Below are 20,703 nucleotides of genomic sequence, written 5' to 3'. Positions count from 1 at the left end.
TTGGCAAGCTCACTGGAAAAGCAACTGTAGGTTTTACAACACAGTATGGTCCTTTCTATTTTAACTGGTATCTCAGTTATACAGATTATCTTTTCTTGCAAGGCAAGAAGACCAATCACCAAAACTGTGAGTTAAAACTGACCTGAAGCTTACAGCCTCAGATCAGTCTTCTAATTAATGTGTTCATTTTGAATACAGCACAGTGCAGATTGACATAGTACTTGCCTGAGCACATTTGCAGAAGCACTCATCTAGTGCCAGTTTGCCCCAGTCAGCCCTCAGCTCAGCACTGGTTTATACCAGCCTGTTGGAAACCTAGAGTGCAGGGAATGTTTCTCTGTCTGTCCTGAGGGGCCCATCCCTCCAGGGAAACACTGTTTTTAACCTTCATCCATGGAGAGGGCTGCCAAGGCATTGGGACAAATTAGAATCTACAAGGGTGTGAGTTAGGTGGTAGTATAATATATAGTTTGTTACAGGGTGAAAAATTTAGAATTTTAGGCTTATTAATATGGTAAGTAGATGAAGACAAGATGGAGGACTCCTGTCGTTTTTCAGGTCTCTTCCTTCTTCTTCATCTACTCCATTTTCTGCAGTGTTGGTAGCACAGAATGATTGGTTAGGCAATGCCGCAGTACATGGCTACGTGAATGGATAGTTCATTAGGCATTGGTAGAAAAGTCAAAATAATGTACGTTCTTGATGACAATTGGGTGATTTACCTTTAAAAGGGCCTTGAATTTCCTGTATCATGTCTTTTGGTACTTTCTCTGCTTCATGCTATGTCGGCGGCATGTAAATTGCTGATAAGATATAATAAACAATCTGAAGACCAAGAAGATCCAAAAGTCCCATTCATCTCTTACTCCTGGCAAGGACTTTCTCCCCCATCTGGGGAGGACATGTGGGGGTCGAGAACCCGTACACCAGCCCAGCCAAAGCAAACACTGCCAGTGACACACCCACTTTAGCTAGCCAGAAAATGTAGGAAACTACAGCAGAGGAATAATTTGGCAAAGAAGTAACTATGCCTCCTTTCTTCTCATCACACCAGCAGTAAGACTGAAGAGTGAGGGGGGAGCCCACATGAGGACATCAAGACCCACTCAATAAAGGCTGGATCTATTTTGGGTCACTGAGCTCACTACACTGTAGCAGATTTTACCAGTTATGTGGAGGTCATGCTACAGCACAAGATTTGGGTCTGTTTTATTAAAATTCTGATCTATGAGAAAAAAGTCAACAGAATTAAATGGAGCATTTGTTTATTATGCTTCAAGGAAGCAATGTTCTACCAGCAACGTATTTGTCTATTTTCTATTAAAGAACAGTTTAGGAAAATGTGTCATTGTAACAGAATAATCCTTTCTTTCCTCTTCTTATAACAACAGGAGGCAATCTTAACATGTCTCAGAAAATGCCAAACATGTTTAATGAAAAAAAGTTCAAACTTTTCTCACAACCCTACAACCCTACATATTCAAAACTGTTATTTGAATTATGAACTGTACATAGAGTTACAGTAGAGGTGACTTCACTTCCCCAGGCAGCCTAAACCAACAAGCTTAATAATAATAACAAAAAAAAAAAATCTCAGGGGCCAGACACAGTTTATTTCTGAGCCTAGACTCTTCCAAACTCCTGCACTTGGCAAGAAAGAGGCAAACTACTTCCCTGGTCCCTGTTGAAATTCCCTCGTATTTTTAAAATAATAAAAACCAATACAATACAAACTCTGTACTAGGAACTAAGAGTACCTGTATCCTCCCCAAAAACATCCTGCTCTTTTTTCACCACATTTCCCATTGTGACAGTTTAATACGGTCTCATTTCTTCATATAAAATGTGCTCAAAGTTTTCATTACATCTTACCGTAGCAGGTTCCTTTGCATTGCAAGACCACTGAGGCCTAATAAATACAAGAGATGGGCTGATTTGAGAAATGCAGTTGTTGACAGATTTTTTTATTTTCTTTACCTTTCCCTTTGTACAGGGATGAATTTTATTACTTTGCAATAGACAGGTATATTTTTCAATATATAAAATAGTTGATGCTGAAATAGCAGCTGCTACTGACTATCAGCCTGAATTCATCAGTGTTAAAGAAACCTGGGCTTTACATTTTCTAGATGTGGCATACTCAAACCATATTTAAACAAAAAGTTTGTAAGAAGCAAAGTAAAGACTAAATCAAAAACAAAGATCAAAAATAAGACAGGAACATTAAGAGAACAGTAGGTACTGCTAAAATCTCTTAAAAGTGTGGAGCTGTACATGAGCAAGATGTAGTTGATAAAAAAGGCAAATTCTAGCAGCATACGAATGACAATGAGGGTAAGATACTAATCCTGAAAAGACATAAAAGTTTAGAAATATTATGCATTATTTCATGCTTAGCATATGGTTTCCTAAATGACTACTGATTAAAAAGGTTATTTTGTAGAAGACAGCAAATACTCTGAAAGACAGATGCTAACATCTACCAACTCAGTTTGCTATACATGAAAGAATGATGAAAGCCTCATATATTTTTATAGCAACTCAAAAGCCCAATCTGGCACAAGAGTGTAGGGAAATGATTAAAATACAGAAAAATACAGTGTTCATAATCCCTGTGAATGGGAAATGCTAATGTCAAAGGGTCTAACAGCCAATCTTCAGCTACAGGAGGAAACCAGCATTTAGTTTAATTCAAGAATCCCTTCTGAAAAACACTGTTTCATGACAGTCATTATCCAGTGTTGGCAGCCTCTGTAGCACTCCTTCACATGCCCAAGTCCATCAAAGCTGCTCATCAATCCATTAGTGAGTGTCATGCTCCAATAGTCACCACAGTTAAAAACAACATGTACATAGAAGAGAGAAGTAAGTTTGGGCCACTTACAGAACTGTACAGTATCCAGTGTGAATTAGCCTTTAGAGCAGAAAAGTGATAAAGTTAACCTGAAAGACAGCCGCTGTAAGCCTGGCATTTGAAAATACAACCTCAGGGGAATGAGGTTTCAGAAAAGAAAGGACAGCGTTTGGAGAAATAAAAAGTACCTAACTCTAGTGACACAAAGACTCAGAAGCTGGGAGAATCTTTTAGTACAGAATCTTTTTAAATGTTAAAACATTATTTAAAAATAAATTATAATGATAGATTTTTTTTAAAAAAACTAAATAATTTAAAAAATACCACTGGGCTAAATAGCTACTTAAGACAACAATTTTTCTGAAGCAAGCCCCAGCAAGTTGCAGTGCTCCAGATGCTGCGAGAGGTAAATACAATATCCACACTATGCTCAAGCCTGCCCAAGATCTTCGACTAGAGTCCGTGACTCTGCCTGGTTTCTTTGACAATGGACACTGCGTGGTTCAAAGAGGCTCATCCAGGTGGCACTCAGTCAGAAGAGCTGGTTCAAACAACCCCACGGATTCCAGGAACTTCCACATAAAACTCCCTTTGCCCATATCTTGGGTTTACTCAGAAACCTGACTTCAGGTCTCAGCACATTCCCTCTTCCACCCCATGTGGGATTAGGGAAGCAGGGAACCAGGGGCTGCGATTCCACCATTTGCAACATAGTGAGTTAAGTAACTCATTGTAACACTCCTGATACACCTCCGGGCAGGGGGCAGATCACGCAGACATCGCCCCGTCTGGCTTTCTGCATCTGAAACAGGCTTCAGAGCTTGCATACAGCACACATTTTCTAAACTGTAACACAACAGAGGAGAGAGTGAAAAAAAAAAGGTCAAGTTGCCCACAGCAGTACAGGCTGAAGGCAAATGACAAAGGAACAGAGACAAAACGTGCATTAGTCCTGTCTTACTACTTTTCTCCCAAAAGTCTGGACTTTTCCAGCCCTTTGAGATGCCTGTTCTTGCTACCAAAGCATGTAATCTCTACATTATGAGTTTGAGTGTATACAGATTTTTGCAAAAAGAATCATTCTGCTTTTACTCTGTAAAATGTCCATCAGATACACTCAGGTTCCAAAAGTGGGCAAAGAAGTCAAGGCTTTTGTACAATAAAAAGCAACTCAATGAAGTAATTCCTCAACTGCTCTCATTCAACCCAAAAAACCATTACATTGTAAAAATAATCTGAGCAACAACACTACAAGCCTTACACTGGAAAAACTTTAAAACCAATTTTACATGGTACCAAGAGTAATTATATCTTGACAGTTCATTAATAATCCAAAAATCTCTACTTAATTTTGGAAACCATAATGTTCACCTCAAACTATACTAAAAATACTTCACAGTAAACCCTTCATGGACTTAGTCCTTGCAGATGTTTCACAACACTCATATAAAATACTCTTTACTGTATACCTAGATCTCTAACACTGTTTTCCAATTAGTGCCTCACCTCCTTTACTTGCACAGCATTTTGTGATCTGAATGTTCAAACTAATGATGCATCCTTTTCATAGAGCAAAAGAGTAAATTAAATCATATCTTTATAGTCTTAAAACATGAATTTGTTGATTTAACTATATTTCTAAAGTATCACTCATCTAGACAATCAGCTTTTACATACTGTTGCTTAACCACACAACAGCAATTCAATGGGATGTGTTTGCAAAGGAAAAGGCAGACTTTGCAAAATACTATGGTTTAAGCACTGGAGCTCTTTTTGCTCCAGAAGCTACTTAAATTCCTCTGACAGTTGCTCAATAAATAACTTAATTACTTACACTCCAATGGACACAAATAGAACGATTTGAAGACTGTGAATGAGAGAATGGTTTACCAGAGCCAGACCCATTCATTTTTAAGACAAAAAATAACCTACTGTTCTGCTTCAATAGCTATCATGTTTCTATTATTTTATGCTAATATTAACTGCATAGAAAGCCATCTACAACATCAACCACGTTATCTACTAGGAATCTTGCAATGCTAGTGATGTTTTTCTAAAAAAAACTTTAAAATGCTATTTGAGCTGTGAAATACTCAAACAAGTGAGATCACTGTCCTTCTATTTACTTCAACAACTTGTGCTGCCTTGGCTTATTGGAACATGGAAAACTTCCCGTATTTAGACAATAATGTCCTCTGAGGCCAGTTTTCATTGACCTTTAAATCACCATAATTTGCTCTCAGTAACTATTAACCAGGACAAAAGTGAAGACTTAACAAAAATTATTTCTTCTTATGGCATATCCTACCCAACTTCGACTTTAATGAAAATGTCACTTCTGAAATGAGACACTATCCTCCATTTGTAGAGCTGACTCTAACTGCTGAAAATAAACACTCTGAAAAAGTACATATCTCCATTTACCATTTGCACATTTTAAAAAATGTAAACAACCTGATCAGCAGCACTATTTCTGTACTTACTTCCTGTTAAATTTACATCATGAATGAATGTATGAGACAGACCAAATTTTTAGTACTGTGTTCAATAACAACTTTTAACATAGGGGAAAAAAGCTGCAGGTCCAGCTCTATCTCAGACAGAGAAACTGAGAAGTAACATGATTATTCTTAAGATTTACGTTATCTGATGTTAACGAAGTTCCAACATACCAGTTGTTTTCTGAAACTCACTCACAGAAGAAGAATTAGAATTTTTCCAGCAAAACCCAGGAAATTTATATTACCTATAAAAAGTGGTTCTAATTAGAGGGAATTGAATATATTTAAGAAAAAATAATGTTCTTCTGACTCAATTAAAAATTACTAGAAGCCTTTATAACAAAATTTGAGAAAAGAATTATAATAGATGGAATCCCAAGGAAACATTTTGAGCATTAAACATCTGGAATGTATTTGGCCCACTGTGATAAAAATCAACCTTGTCCATTAGAGGCAAATAGTCTTATATTTTCCCATCTTTTTATAAAAATTCAGTCATGACCCAATGTAAAGTTTTTTATTTCATAAAGTCATGATCAACATTTTGGGAAAAATCACAGCATGCAATGATACCAGCTAAAACAACCTAATATTGCTGGTCTTCACTACACACACAGGAAACGAAGCACGCGATACGGAATGGACCTAGCGAGGAGTCTTGGAGCCAGTCCTGTGGAGTGAGAGAGTATTCAAAAAGCATCATCTAGCAGTCACAATGGAAGTGTTTCTGAAACATCATTTGGGAGCTTCCAGCCTCTTCAAGGAATCAAAGGCTCAAGTCCAGTGTTTGAAAGCACACAAGCTTTTCTTTGGAAAACCTTGCCTTTGGAAGTCTACATGCCATATTTTAAGTCATCTTTCAAAGACGACATTTGTTTCACTGTAGGATTGAATGTGGCATACCAATCATTCATCAAATGACTGACATTACAACCACCTTCAAGAAGAATCTCATTTCAACGCATGAACTGGAGCTTGCTACATTCTACGTTAAGGGGCAAAGTAAAACTAGAAATAGGCACATTGCTTGCAGCAAACTGAAATAAGGCAGAATGGAAATCTTTTTAAATACACTATTTTCTTGAGAATGAAAAGTTCCCCATGCTCATATACTACTTATTCATGAAAAAAACTATTTAATTGAACAGAAAACAAACCATATTCTGTATTTTCACTGCCAGAGATAAATATCTACATGTCATGTTTAAGAAGCTCCTTGTGGATGACCAAAGGAAACTCTCAGACATACTGTTGCCTAAAATAGGCCTTATGAACAACCTGACCCTCAACATACAGTGCAGCAAACCTGTACATTCATATGTGCTTAGAATAAATCTAAAGATCTCTAAGAGAAAAGTTAAAAGAAACCAAAAATACCCTCTAAAATAACAAAGTTATCATAATATTGGGAACTTCTGAAATGGAAATGTGCTGCTGTGTCTCTGTAAGCTACATTGAAACTTTGTCTCAGGAAGAGGAAGCTCTTCCTTTAGATGGAAAATTCCACCAGAACACTGAAAACAATAGTTAATTTCAGTAGTAAAATAAAGTTGTGAGATCTCCTAAACTCCCTTCTTCCTTAAGACTAAACAAAAATTCATTTTACATGTAGTCACTTTGGGAATGAAGAAGCAAAAATGACAACCGGCTTTTGACCATCTTTGTGCTAAAGGCGTGGGTTCTCCTTCAGTACAAACTGAAGCTTGCTTTTCTTTTTTTTATATTTCTCAGTAAATTGATGCCTTATGATTCAGTAAATGGTTCCCTTATTTCAGCCAGTTGATTTAAGTCTTCCATATCACTGTCTGCCTTCAGCTGGAAGTTCTTGCTTTTCTTACAAAAACAACTTGCTTTGTTTGGTTTATGCACATTCATCTATTTGATCTATGCTCCCAGCAGGCCCTTACCCACCATTTTCTAGAAGATACTGGATTTCTTGCATGTGGCTTAATCAGCTAATACTCACTAGCCAAAGAAGCAGAACTGACATTCAGTGTCACCACTTAACTCAAAGAGCAGCGGTCACGATGTCAGATGCCTTGCAAACCTTTCTCTACCCAGCTGCAAATTACATGATGTTACTGCTCCTCTACACTAGATTCAGTAGTTATTATGACCTGGTCTTTTTATGTTTAAGTTTATTATAATTAACACTGCTGACGTTTTTTATTGAGCTGTGCCCATAAGTAAACAGTTTTATGCAGCTATAAAACTTTGTTAAAAATGGATGAAAGTGCCTTGCAAGAAATAAAAGGATCCACTTCTATCCCAAAGCTTTTTTTCTTGTCTTTTTCAGAAGCCTCCTATGCACATGGCTCTCTCAAATGTAGCATGTAAAAAGCTCCTGGACCAAAACATCTAGCCATAAATATAGAGAAATACAAGATATATTACAACACACAATCATCCCATTTGTTATGCTCTTAAAGGCTGAAAATCTTTATGCCTTGTCTTCACTTTTGATTTTTCATGTTAAGACTTGACTATTTACCCTATCTATTTAGAAAGCTTCTAAACAGAGACAGAAAACTATGATGTTAGAATGGCCAAGCTACTGCAAAGTTACAGTGATTTTTCTAAGGTTTTTCCTTCCTCTTTTGGACTTCAGCAAATACATTTACAGGAATTACTGCAGGGATTTTTTTAAAAGCTACTAAATATCTTGCATTGGAAATGCAACGAGACAGTGTTGGACTGCTGAGTAATGAGAGTATTTTGAACAGAGAAGCTGCTGAATGTGTAAGCAGGGGATTTGGGTGGTGCCGAAGGACGTGCAACAAATGTACAGAAAACGGGAGCTGGAGAAACTCCAGCATAAGCACACCCCTAAAGGAAAACATCCTCTGGGCATGGGCTGGGATATATACAGAATGAACTAATAAAACAATGTAATGCTTTTAAATCACTGGCATCTCATCTGAATACTACTGGTACCTTGTTTTGCAGTATCAGATGATAACATTGGGAATTATTGGGGTCATGGAAAACTCCATAGAAAGAGAGTGTAGGATCCCTCTATCTCTAAAAAGATCATAATATTAAAAAAAATAAAAACAAACAACAAAACCAAAACCTGCACTAGATGTTTATCAGTCAACTACAACAGTTCTCATCTACAAGCTCATGTTTCCAACGCATAAATCTCTACTGCTGGTGATACCTAATCGTAAACACATGCAGTAACACCATTTATTTTTTATCCCACTGATACCCGGAAGCAAGCTCTTTCCCTTCCACAGCATAGCCCTAGGAAGGGAGAAAGATGCTTACATATTTTTCTTCATATTTCCCAAGCAATGTGTTGCAAGTTGTTTGTTGTCTGTTGCAGTTGTCTGTTCATGTGGCACAAGCTGTCAGTGTCTGGGTTGTCCTAAATGAGTGCTAGAATGGTGCAGAATTCCAGTCCATGGAAATTGATACAATATGCACACTACTGTCAAGAGCAAGCCACAACTTCAGGGCTGTCCCAAGGCCTCTCAAGGCAGAAAGAAGGCAACTGTACCTATCAATTCGTACAAAAGGAAGGATGCAACTTCATTTGCAGACACTGCATGGGATTTGACAGGCTGTCCTTGAAAAGTTGTTGAGCTAAGGAAAGTTAAAGTTCTCTTATTTAAGGAAGTGACTCTCAAAAGGTTTGCTTTGGGGGTCAAATGATTTTGACAATTAGGAAAGTCTACAACTCTGTCAGGTTGACAGACACTGTTTCATGAGGGGAAAATTTTAGTAGATAAATATGGCTGGAGTTGGACAGAGCAAATGAGTAGACCTCTCCTGTACTCTATGACCTGATACTTTAGTGTTGCCAGTGGAATCTTTGGCCAAGTAGAGGTGTGAAATCTAAATAAAATCTCTGCCCCTAAAGTACTTTTCATTAAGGAATGTACTGCTTTGGGAAATTGGGGAGCTTGTATCCAGTAGGCAGTATTGCAAGCTGGTGTAGAGTCAAAATCTCCCTAAAAAATCAGGAAAATAGGAAGACATTGAAAAGCAACATGGCTATATTTTGATACAAGTCGTAGTTATTGATATGAAACTGTAACATGCCAAAATAATTCCTCTATTTTAAAATGCAGATACATAGTTTATTTGTTGAAAAGGATATAGCCTACCTTTTATGTGGTATTGGCACTAGAAAGAAAAGATTAGTCAGAGTAAGGACATTTAACTTGGGATCATGTACTTTCTGTCCAGTCTTCTGCACGTAGATCCACAAGATGACTGCTTTAGTAAAGGAAAGAAGAAGGTTCTAATAAATACTGCATTAGTAACTGTCACACAAACTGTCTTTCCCATTTAGAGAAAAGCATCTGTATGAAACTTCTTTGTTTCAGAGGACTGTCTCAGTGGGATATAAGGAAATGAGGAAGATAATCATATGCCAAAACCCACAGAAGTAAGTTCCCATTAGCTCAAAGTGCAGAAGCCCTTCAAAAGATAAATTTGATTCCCCCAAACTTGTGGAGAAGAGAGAATATTCAGTTCTAACCTCACACAACAGATAGTAGAAATTATTAAAAAGTAACAGTACAAGTCAAATGAGAACAGGGATCCCCTGGAAATATCCAGGACTCTGTGAAAGAAGTGAACAAGGGAACGGAAAGCCACGGCCAGTTCTTGAAGTTTGGCCCTCTTGCTCAGAAACCACCAAGGACATCTGTAGAAAAGCACTGAGTCTCACTATCTGTCTTCCTTAGAAGACTGTGTTAAGAATGACCAAACATTGACTGCTGCCAAACATTTTGAGAGTCATGTTTTGAGAAGGGATGGCCTCATTTCCTCCTGCTCACAGCCAAGATGTACTCCATCCAGAGAAAACAGTGCAATGCACCTACAAACTTAGGTCTGAAAGCCAGAAATTCCATGCTTGTGATGTGCTTTAGGATAAAGCTTTTATGACCATGATCAAAAGTCCCTTAAATATTACCTGCAGAAGAAATCATGTATGAAATTTATGAGAGCAGGAAGAGGCTAATAATAGGTAAAGCTCCAACTCAGACAAGACTAAATGGAAGAATAACTCCAAGGGCTATTTTTGTAAATACCATCCCCTTCAAGAACTGCTGTAGGTTATACCTACATGCAAGCACCAAGTACATACAAAAAAAACCCACCACATGGAGGACATTCTGTTTTATAATGCTAGGTCAGGACTACCTATTCTCAGTTTGGCACAGGCTAATCATTCATGATTTTATACTGAGATGGAAATTTAATGAAAAAATAAAAATTCCCACTGTACCTAAATGGTGAAACCTATTGCCAAAACATTATGAAAAGCCATGAATTTAACAGTTCTAGAGAGACCAGATGACTACATGCGCATAAACTGAAGAATATAATAAATTTTTCAAAAATCAAGACATAATTTTTTGCCTTCAATAATTGCTTACATGAGAAACTGGTTTAATATTTACAAAGCACTGTAAGACCAAAATGAGGCCTGCTGATATCTTCTGTGCAAGATCCTCACACCTTTCCCTGCAGCAGCATTACCATCTGCTGACAGACCAAGCTGAATACACCTTGAGCACAATCCAGTCTAAAAGACAGTCCAGGAGAAGAGAGGAATTCAACACTCTCTCATTGTGCTAATTTTCCTTTTCCAGCTTTCCAGAGCAGGGCAAATACTTTGCTGGGACAATTCTATTAGCCTTACCTTCAAGCTAAGGAAGCAACAGCATGCTAAGCTAAGTTATAGCTTGATGAAAGTAACAACAGACCAAAATCATGCCAGAAAGTGAAATTACTGCATGCCATGATCTCAATGGCAAGGCTACACACAGCAAAAAAAAAAAAGGAGAAAATACTTGCCTGGAATATGTCAACAGTTGTCATCTTCACAAAAGACAAAAGTGAAAAATGACCAACATGTATTTCAAAAGTGCTTGGTGAGGGGTTGCAACTGCCATCATCATCAGGCTTCAGAAGCCATAAAAGGAAATACTGCCTAAAATTAGAAGAAATGCTACAGCTATGCTAATTCTCTGTCGAAATGTTACAAAATAACTTGCCACTAGAACCCTGTTGTAAATACACACACCAGGTCCTTCTGCAGAACAGAATTCCAGCAGTCTATTTTCAAAGAAGTATTTTGTTGTTCTCTATGTCTTTATTGCAAAACATTTTGATTTCATATGCTGTCCTAACAGTCAGGACATTACAAGAGATCAGTTAAAAAGCCTTTACATTGTCTTTTTTTTCACCTACAGATTAAAATTCTACATAGTTTTCAGAGGAGAAAATACTAGGAAAAATAACTGTAAAAATTTTTTATATTTTTTAATAAAATTTTATGTTAGGCAATAATCACTTCTAGCTAAATGAAGATACTAAGTTAATTATGTATAGCAACAATCAGATGAATAAAGTCCCTAAATAGACATATGTATACATATATTTGCTTTTCCAGGGGAGGAAGAAACCATCTAAATGTGCTGGAAAAAATCTAAGGGAGCTGTTATACTGGTGAAAAAGTTATGTGAAATAAATCTAGACCTTCCAGTAGTCTCAATCAAGAAAACACCACACATCTGAAGGAGAGACAGAGTCACAAAAAAGTTCCAGGAACTGAACTTTCTTGGCTCATGTGATCCAGGAGTACTTGACAAGTTTCTGGCCTCCAGTAAGCCAAATCTGGTTTCTGAAGAGACTTGGATGCCACAGACATTCATTGGAATTAAGAAAAATAATTCCAATAAAAGCCTCATTAAAAACCACCAAAAGATTATTAAATGTACCACAGGATCAACCTTGTGCTGGCAAGCAGACTGCAACTTCTGATGGCAAAGCCAATTTTGCATGTCCTGTCACAGGAAATAAATATTTCCCTGTTCTCTAATTTCTTTTCTTTACTAAAATGCGATGCTATCTTGCAGCTGGCAATCTCAGCATGTAAACATCTGTCAACAAAAAAACAACTCACATTTGCACCGTTTGCATTAAATACCATGCATCCGAATCATTGTAAATGTAAATACATAAAATAAATGCAAATAAATACATTCTTTTTGAGAAACATAAGGAAAGGAAAGGACAAAGTCTCAAATTTGTAGGTGCTGAGTCAGTCACGGACTTCAGTGAGGAGGAAATCCAGTAAATAATTTCAAAGCTGACATACTTTGCCTTTTAAGAGACTGCATCAGATCCTATAGAGCTCTTTAAAAATGGTTCCTAGTCAGCCTGACAAGTCTGTGACTGCATCGGGAAGTTATTTCAGAAAACTCTGCCATGGCTGTGTAGCTGCATCAGCTACCAGGGCTTGCTCTGATCATATTCTGTTTGGAATGGCTTTTCCTTCTAGGAATGGCAATATATAAACAGTCACCTAACATTTTAACAACGTCCAAAGTCTTCAGCATAGCAGTACTTGGCAATTATACCTCCCTTCTCTGAATGCTGAGTTTACACAAGAATCTGAAACTCCTGGCTGTTCTCTATGCAATGTAAAAAGTTGATTTTGGACTCTTAGAGGAAATTTCCATTGAGCTTTCCCATATTTATTCTGGTTGCATGAAAGAACTGTTACATTTCAGAAATCTATTTACAGAAATAGATTGTTTCTGGGTAAGTAATCAAAAGCTGTCATATGTATGTACGTGCCTTGTGCAACTGAAGACTTCTTTACTTGAGGAATTTAAATGATGGATAGAAACTCTGAACTAAAAAGTGACCTAGTAGAGATTCTGAGACAGTGCTTTTAATGATACTGTGAGCGTTACAATAAAACCAGAACCCCACTACATTTCCAGCATAAGTAAAGCTTCTATCCATACAGGTCCAAATTCCTTCTCTGACCAACTCCCCTGAAGGATTCTTTCTTCCCTCATCCTCCTCAACAGTTAGGAAGAAGACTAGACAGACCGGTCTTCTAAATTATGTTCATGTAACTATGTGGTGTAGGTGGGTACATGTTACAGATCTGCTATCAGATCCGTACTGTTTATTTCTACAGTAACACTCTTATTCATTAAATTGGTGGATTTAAAGCTGAATATTCAGAGCAAGTAATCCAATCTTGAGCTGAGTCTGAATTTTACAAATAAATGTCAGTTATACAGACAAGCTTCAAACCAGTGAGTCAAGTTGCTTTGCAGCTGGTTCTCTTGAGAAATGATGCTTCATCAGATGGTTAGCTGGTCAGCCATGAATATTTATTCTAAAATTGCAAAATATTGCTTCAGGATGAAAACCTCTGCCTGAGCCACAGAGTCCTTCCGTGCCTGTAAGCACATCATGTGAGCCCATAAAGTCTTCTAAAAACACATAAGGGAGTCAGAGAAGATGATCTCATTGATTCCACTAGACACCTATTTTTTGAACTCTAAATTAATTTTTGTTGTTCCTTGCCTCAAGAGATAACTTGCAAGCCAGGGGCTTCAAACTCGTTTCAAAACATAAAAAGTATAACTGAATATTGAATATCAGAAAAAATCCTTACAGATGTAAACTAAATATGACACTGGCTTGCAAACTGCAGTGAGATAAATATGATCTGCAGCAACTGGGTAATTTTGAACTTATTTACCTCCATGTCTGTGTCTAATGGGATATGTATTAAACTACGAAATAGCAAGCATTTTCTGAGCTGTAGGAAGAGCCAGTATTAAGAATATTCTGAAATAAAAATACATTGTGAAAGAAAAACAGTCGCTTATCTATAAAGACAGCATTTACATATGAGTCAGCATAAAGCAGATACACACAGTTCTTACAGATCAGAATACCTTTTTTTTAAGGTATGATCAGATTATACCTTTTATCTTAATTCCAACTTCTTGAAAAAAAAAAAGTCAATCAAAATTGTAAGATGGTATAGTCTGGACTAAATCTCACATCTTTAACTCCTTTTTGCCTTCTGAATATTAAATTTTTTTCCATCCATTTCATGGAAGATGCTGTTTATGAGGTACACTGGCATATAAGGCTTAATGCTAAATGACTCATGGTTTAGAATGCAATTTCAAACTAAATTATATTGGTTGCTTTTCATAGTTGGTTTTGGAATAATTTAGAAAAGGTTTTTCTTAGAAAAAAACCCGTATCTCTTTAACACCGCAGCAGGAGATTCCATTGTAGGTATTTTTCTTAAGCAGGAAAGAGTCTGCCAAAGATCACAGAACCACAGAATGGTTTGGATTGTAAGGGACCGTAAAGATCATCTAGTTCCAACCCCACTGCACAAGAGACATTGAGGTGCTGGAGCATGTCCAGAGAAGGGCAATGGAGCTGGTGAAGGGTCCAGAGCACAAGTCCTTGGAGGAGTGGCTGAGGGAACTGGGGGTTGTTTAGCCTTGAGGAGGCTTAGGGTGACCTTACCACTCTCTACAACTGCGTGAAAGGAGGTTGTAGCTGGGTGGGGGTTGGCCTCTTCTCCCAGGCAATTAACAACAGGGTAATAGGAAATAGTCTCAAGCTGTGCCAGGGAGTTTCATGTTGGACATTAGGAAGAACTTCTTCACTGAAAAGGTGGTTAAGCATTGGAATGGGCTGTCCAGGGAAGGGGTGGAGTTGCCATTCCCGGAAGTGTTCAAGAAATGATTGGATGTGGAACTTGGTGCTATGCTTTAGTTCACATGGGGGTGTTCGGTCAAAAGTTGGACTCAATGACCTTGGAGGTCTTTTGCAACCTTAACAATTCCATGACTCTAATTAAACTGGATGTTCTTCTCCACAGATGCTCCACATGTCTAGAGAGAAAGGGAAAAGTATGTGCATAGGCAGAGGTACTCCTTGTGAAATATTTTACATGGCAATGCATATAAAAACGAGGGGTAATGAGACCAGTGTAACCAAAGACCTAATTTCCAAACATGTTTAGCACTTCCTGGAAAGCCAATAAAGTCACCACGGTGGTAAATACTGAGATGGAAAAAGGAGATGACTTCTCTTACTAAGGGAGGCACCTAAAAGCCACAGATCATTAAACAGGTTTAAGTAAGCCTTCTTGAGGTATTTTTGAACTTTTTAATGTGCACAGAAGTGGGAATTCTTGTCTTCTGCAATTGACCAGATGGTCCTGACTCATTCTGTCAGTCACAAGGCCAAAATGATTTTCACATTAACAAAACCTTGAAGCCATAAGTCTCTCTCAAATATCTCCTGCTGAAGAATTTGTGAGCAGTCATTTGTTCCCTTACATCTTGCAAGCTTCTTACTTTTGATCAATGCCTTGACTGTAAAAAACCTATTTCTGTTAACAGAGCTATGCACATGCAGCTCATTTATCTCTTTCTTTGCCAGAAAATTCTGCAGAAGGCTCCAAAGTGTTGTTCCAGTTTGCACTTGAAAGCAGTGATATACACAATGTTCTCAAACAGCAATCACCATAAATCTCAAACTCTGTGAGTTGATGTTCAAGAGGCAGAGTGAAACAGAAGTGTCTATCCTTCTTTCATACCACTTCCTCATCATTCTATAAATACAGATATTGGATGCAGAATAAAAGCACTCCAGTAACCACCCTACGAAGCAAGAGATTATTAAATATTTAGCAGTGAAACAGGCATTTCGATGATTTCTTTATTATTTTTAAGGTATCAGTAGATGCATATGTAATGCATTCTCGGTTTGTATACTTATTGTTTTTACATATATATATATGTGTGTTTGTGTGTGTGTATGTATAAAATACCAATAAAACAAATATATAGGCAAAAGTCTATGCTTTTCAAGTTTCTAAGACAAATCTAAAACTAAGGTTCCATTTTTCTCCAGTCTTCTAACATGCAGCTAGGATTCTAAAACAGTCAGTTAATAAGATTAAAAATACATTCACATTTTAATGTAATTAAGCCAACCATTTGCCTTCTCAATGCAGATACGAAACATACAAATTATTGTTTAATGTAGACCAAAAGTGTAGCTTGAATTATGTCAATTATTGCAGTTTTGTCTTACATTCAGCTGTTAGAAAACCCCTGCAGAAATCTGCCAAGAGGAAAACAAGATACAATTACTTTTATTTGAAGTATAAACTTACATACCTTGGCCTCCGGAATGCTAAACCATATTGTTGGCAAGCCAGTCCCACAGTGGGAGTATAAACAATAGGCATGAACCTTTCAATGTCAGAAGCCAGCACTTTATAGAAAAGCTTTTCATTTCGATCCTGAAGACTCATTAGTAGCATGTATCTGTGGAGAATTACATATAATTAGACAGACATCAAGGGAACATATAAAGTAGATTCAGAAAGATAGCAGTGTTTGGATAATTAAAATTATGTTTGTTCTATAATAGCCTCTTTCTTATTGAAAGTATTTAAATTCCTCCTTGTCTTAATAGCACAAATGGTCCAGACACAAAAGATAACAAACTGGTTGAGACAGAGAACCTGAAACCTGAAACAAAGTTGTCAAACTCTACATACTCAGGAAGCTAATCCCTCTCAGGTATAAAACAGTGTGCTGCAATTGAGGATTTGGTCTGTCAGAAACTTATCTGTGTATATCAGTTGTTCCACTTGAAATGAGACAAGCATTAAGTATAACTTAAACATGCTTACTCACTTGCCCAAAGGAAACAGAACTAAAACCATTAAGCTTTGCATGCCCTTGCCTCAATAGAAATTTATCTTAAATCCAAACTAATACTTCAAATAAATACTGAAAAACAAAGCTTTTGAAAACAAAGCATACACACATGGCTTTTCATCCCTTAAGTCTATGTTTGACATGAAATCTGCAATGCTATATCTCCTAAATGAAATGAATTTTGAGGAAGTTCTGTATATTTTTTAAAAAGAAAACCAATGAGAAAAAAAAGAATCATATAAATGAGAGTGAAAAAAAGTTCATGTTAGCTTGATCTACTTTTGACTACCATCACACCTACATTAAATAATTACATTACTGTTTCAAGACACCAACTGGGAAGCCAAATTGCAATGCTGAGTGTGACAAATGATATGAGTCTATGAGTGACTTCAAGTTATACCAGTTCACATAGGTATGACTCTGTCACTTTGTGAACACTTAAAATTTAGGAATTTGGTGATCTTAAACCTTACCTGTCTATTCACTAGCTTTAGCAATGTTAAGTATTGCTGTAAAAATTAAGTCGTCTTCTATACCAATAGGCTTACACAAAATCTTTAACTTAATTTCTGTATACAATTTATGTAGGACTTTTTTTTAAATTTATGATGGATTACTAATTACTTACACTCAGAAAGTTTAATATGTGCATCCTTTTATTACACAAGTGTTGAGGATATATATAGAACACATTCATTCCAAAAGCCAAAAGTAAGGTTTGTGTACTTAAATATTATTCGTATGAACTTTCCTTCTGCATATTCATGGATCACATGCTTCAGTAAAATCTAATTCATTCTTTAGGAAGACACAAACCTAGTCAGGTAACCATCTGACAAAGAACAGCTTAGTAAATCTGAATGCAATCCATTCAAGCTTAGCTTGCATATCCCTATATATCAGGGAAGCACTTCTTTTGGGATCTGTTATGTAAACCTTTAACGAGCACTATAAGCAAGGCGAGTGCAGCCAGTTTGGCAATTGGTGACTGTAATGAGGTGACAGAAGTGAGGCAAAACACTATCCCTTCCCTTGTGTCATGAAGGGTATTTTTGACCCTAAACAGATAAAGATCTAGAAACCAAAAAGTTGCAGTTGTACTCTAAATACCATCACCATGAGGCAATCAGAACCACCTTCCATCATACACATTAGTTCTGAATGTTCTCCAAGGTTAAATTATATCCCGCTCTTGTAGTTCTCAGCTACAAATATACATGCTAATTTTCTTTCATATTATTACATTTCCCTATAGCCTTTCATTTTCCCAGTATTTCATTATGATATCGCATATCTTTCAATGTCCTTGAATTCTCAGAGCATTTTCTTTATTAAAACCTTTCTCCTGAGGACAACTATCCCAACATTTATCTTGAAATACAAGCTCATGCACATGTAGTTGTGAATATACATGAAAACATTAATTTTGTTTCCAGAGAACATTTAAAGTGATGCTGGAGAATATCATGCATATTTTTGGCCCCCACTCTATACTGCAAGTACTACACGAGCCACAGCACCATTCCGAAGCAGTTGCCAGTATTTTATATTTTTTATCACTTTCATTTAAAATGAGATGTGGTTACTTAAGAGTATAAAATATCTTTTAATCATCCTTTCTTATCACTCAGATCAAGCCTAGATTTTAATGGGGTAAATAAATCTTTTACAAAAGAAACTAAAAGCTTAGCGAAAGACTTCCTCAGGGGTTTCAAATCAAAAAACTCTGTTAAAACTCTCCCCTCTGCTTTTACTCTCCTATAGCATTACACTGGGGTTTTATTTTCTTATTTGTATTTATCATGTCACTTTTATATGCAGGATATGCTAAAGAACTTGAAAAAGTAGTAACTGGATATTACTTATATTTTCAAATATTACATACTTGATCATATACAAATCAGCACAATAAATATTATTATAATGTGAAAAATATTTCTAGAGAAGTGCAATTTTTATCAGAAGGTTACTTTTCAACAGCAGGTATATGTCTTCTTTCTCAGCATCATAATTTGCTTTACTGGGGGTATCAGATTTCTCAAAAATTCTTTCTAAAGGGAAAACCAAAAATGCCTCATCCTCAATGTGGGGTTGGTTATAATGCATTAGATAACAAGTATGCATCTTTTAGCAACATCCAAGTATGTACACAACTAAAAGCATGAAGTTTTTTCCAGCACTGTGTTTAAAAAATAAATTTAAAATTCAGTATTTAATGGAATCTATTATTGAAGCCCACATTTAATTGAAAACATAATGAAAACACACAATAAAACACTGAGAACAATCATTTGTGCTATAAAAAGGGAGAAAAATATTATCTGTCCTCAGACAGGGAGTCTTGAATGACAATTTCAGGGAAGAGTTTCAGAGCACAAAACCCAAGGTCTGGCAAGTCAGACAGAAGAGACTGCCAAGCACTCAAATTTCAGTTTGTCACTTTTCCCCCCTTGCCTTTACTTCACCTAAGAATGCTTCATACTAGTCTGCTGTTATGAAGGGAATGAAATACAGTAGCAACAAAAGGATATAAACCACATATCATCCAAAACCCAAAAGAAAACTGATATAACTACCAGGAAGTTACTGATGATTTCTTAGGATAATTGGCCCAACTATCACTGGCATGCACTTTACAAGGCAAAATGGAAAGGTGAAAACAGAACAAACACCAAATTCATTCGCGCTTATCTTGAAAAATATGAGAGTAAATAAAGGAGGGTGAGAGGAAAGGCTATTATTTTTAACCTGTGTAAGGCACTTTGCTCCATTACTCTGCATCCTCAGTATCTATATAAAAATGTATTAAAAACAGGGAACTTTAAGAAAAAACCCAAAATAAGATGGCATCCTCTGGAAATGTGATTTGTTGGTCCCTCTCCCAATCCAGTTAACACATCCAGTATAACATTTTACCAGCGTGACTCTTTGAAGAGAGAAAAGCTCAGGCGGAAGATGTGACCGTGCCAGGAGCAACAATTTCAGTATCAATATAGACCAAAAAGAAAGACAATTAAGAACATGCAGGGGAGAAAAAAAAATAAATTACTTGCACAATCCATCACAGCTTTTCTAAATTTAGATGAATAGAATTTTTTCCTCTTATTGGTGTCCCTTTCGTCAAGCATACCAGGCAATTGATTTGCTGCTGTTCCACACTCACTCTGCGTATGAACTTTTGGAATTTCAGAGTCCAACAATTTCATGCTATGAGTTCACAAAGGCGTTTCAGCTGTGCCAAAACATGTCATGGTACTATCTACTAACTTAGCTTTATGAATTTATACACTCCCCTCTTTCCAAGCAAAACCAGGGCAATCCTGCCAATGTAAGATGCTGTCATACACAGCATTTATGTTACATCAGACTATACCCTTCTGTCTAAGGTACTAAACAGCTTCCACCTCTGCAATATCTAAATGCTTGTACTTAATCTTTTGTATTTCGATGTAAAACACACAAGTATACACCCACTGCCAAGATCTAGAAGGAAAACAATGGCCTCCCTTTATCTCTTTTCAGTCACTGTTTCTATGGGAGCAAAGACTATGCCAGGTGCATACTGCAAGAAACACCAGGTTTTTTTCTGGAATTAGGACATTTACACTCAGTAGAAGGCAATAACTGCATGCTCTTATGCAAGATTGTCCTTGAGCACCTGCCTTTACAGGGAGCACTTGAGATTTCAAGTTCCAGTTAAAATAGCCAAAATCTTCTGACATTCTTCATCAGTGAAGAGATTCAAGGGGTAATTGTGGCAGGATCACAGCCTCTCTTCTTTAAAATTCTTTGATACAAGTATAAATATAGG

General features: G+C 36.8%; 1 protein-coding gene across 2 annotated transcripts in view; it reads right to left on the bottom strand.

Annotated features, from left to right (window-relative positions):
- ME1 (malic enzyme 1) overlaps positions 1–20,703 on the bottom strand; it is a gene marked incomplete at its 5' end in the record, with an annotated part of 159,008 nt that overhangs the window by 93,943 nt on the left and 44,362 nt on the right. For both annotated transcript variants that reach the window (XM_082302613.1, XM_082302614.1), the window contains one exon: positions 16,341–16,490. In XM_082302613.1, coding sequence (XP_082158739.1) covers positions 16,341–16,490 — 150 coding nt within the window. The remainder of the gene's footprint in view (positions 1–16,340; positions 16,491–20,703) is intronic.

Source organism: Coloeus monedula (assembly GCF_965178545.1).
Source record: "Coloeus monedula genome assembly, chromosome: 2".
Lineage (NCBI taxonomy): Eukaryota > Metazoa > Chordata > Aves > Passeriformes > Corvidae > Coloeus > Coloeus monedula.
Note: the sequence above shows the minus strand (reverse complement) of the source record. Positions and strands in the feature narration are given on the sequence as shown.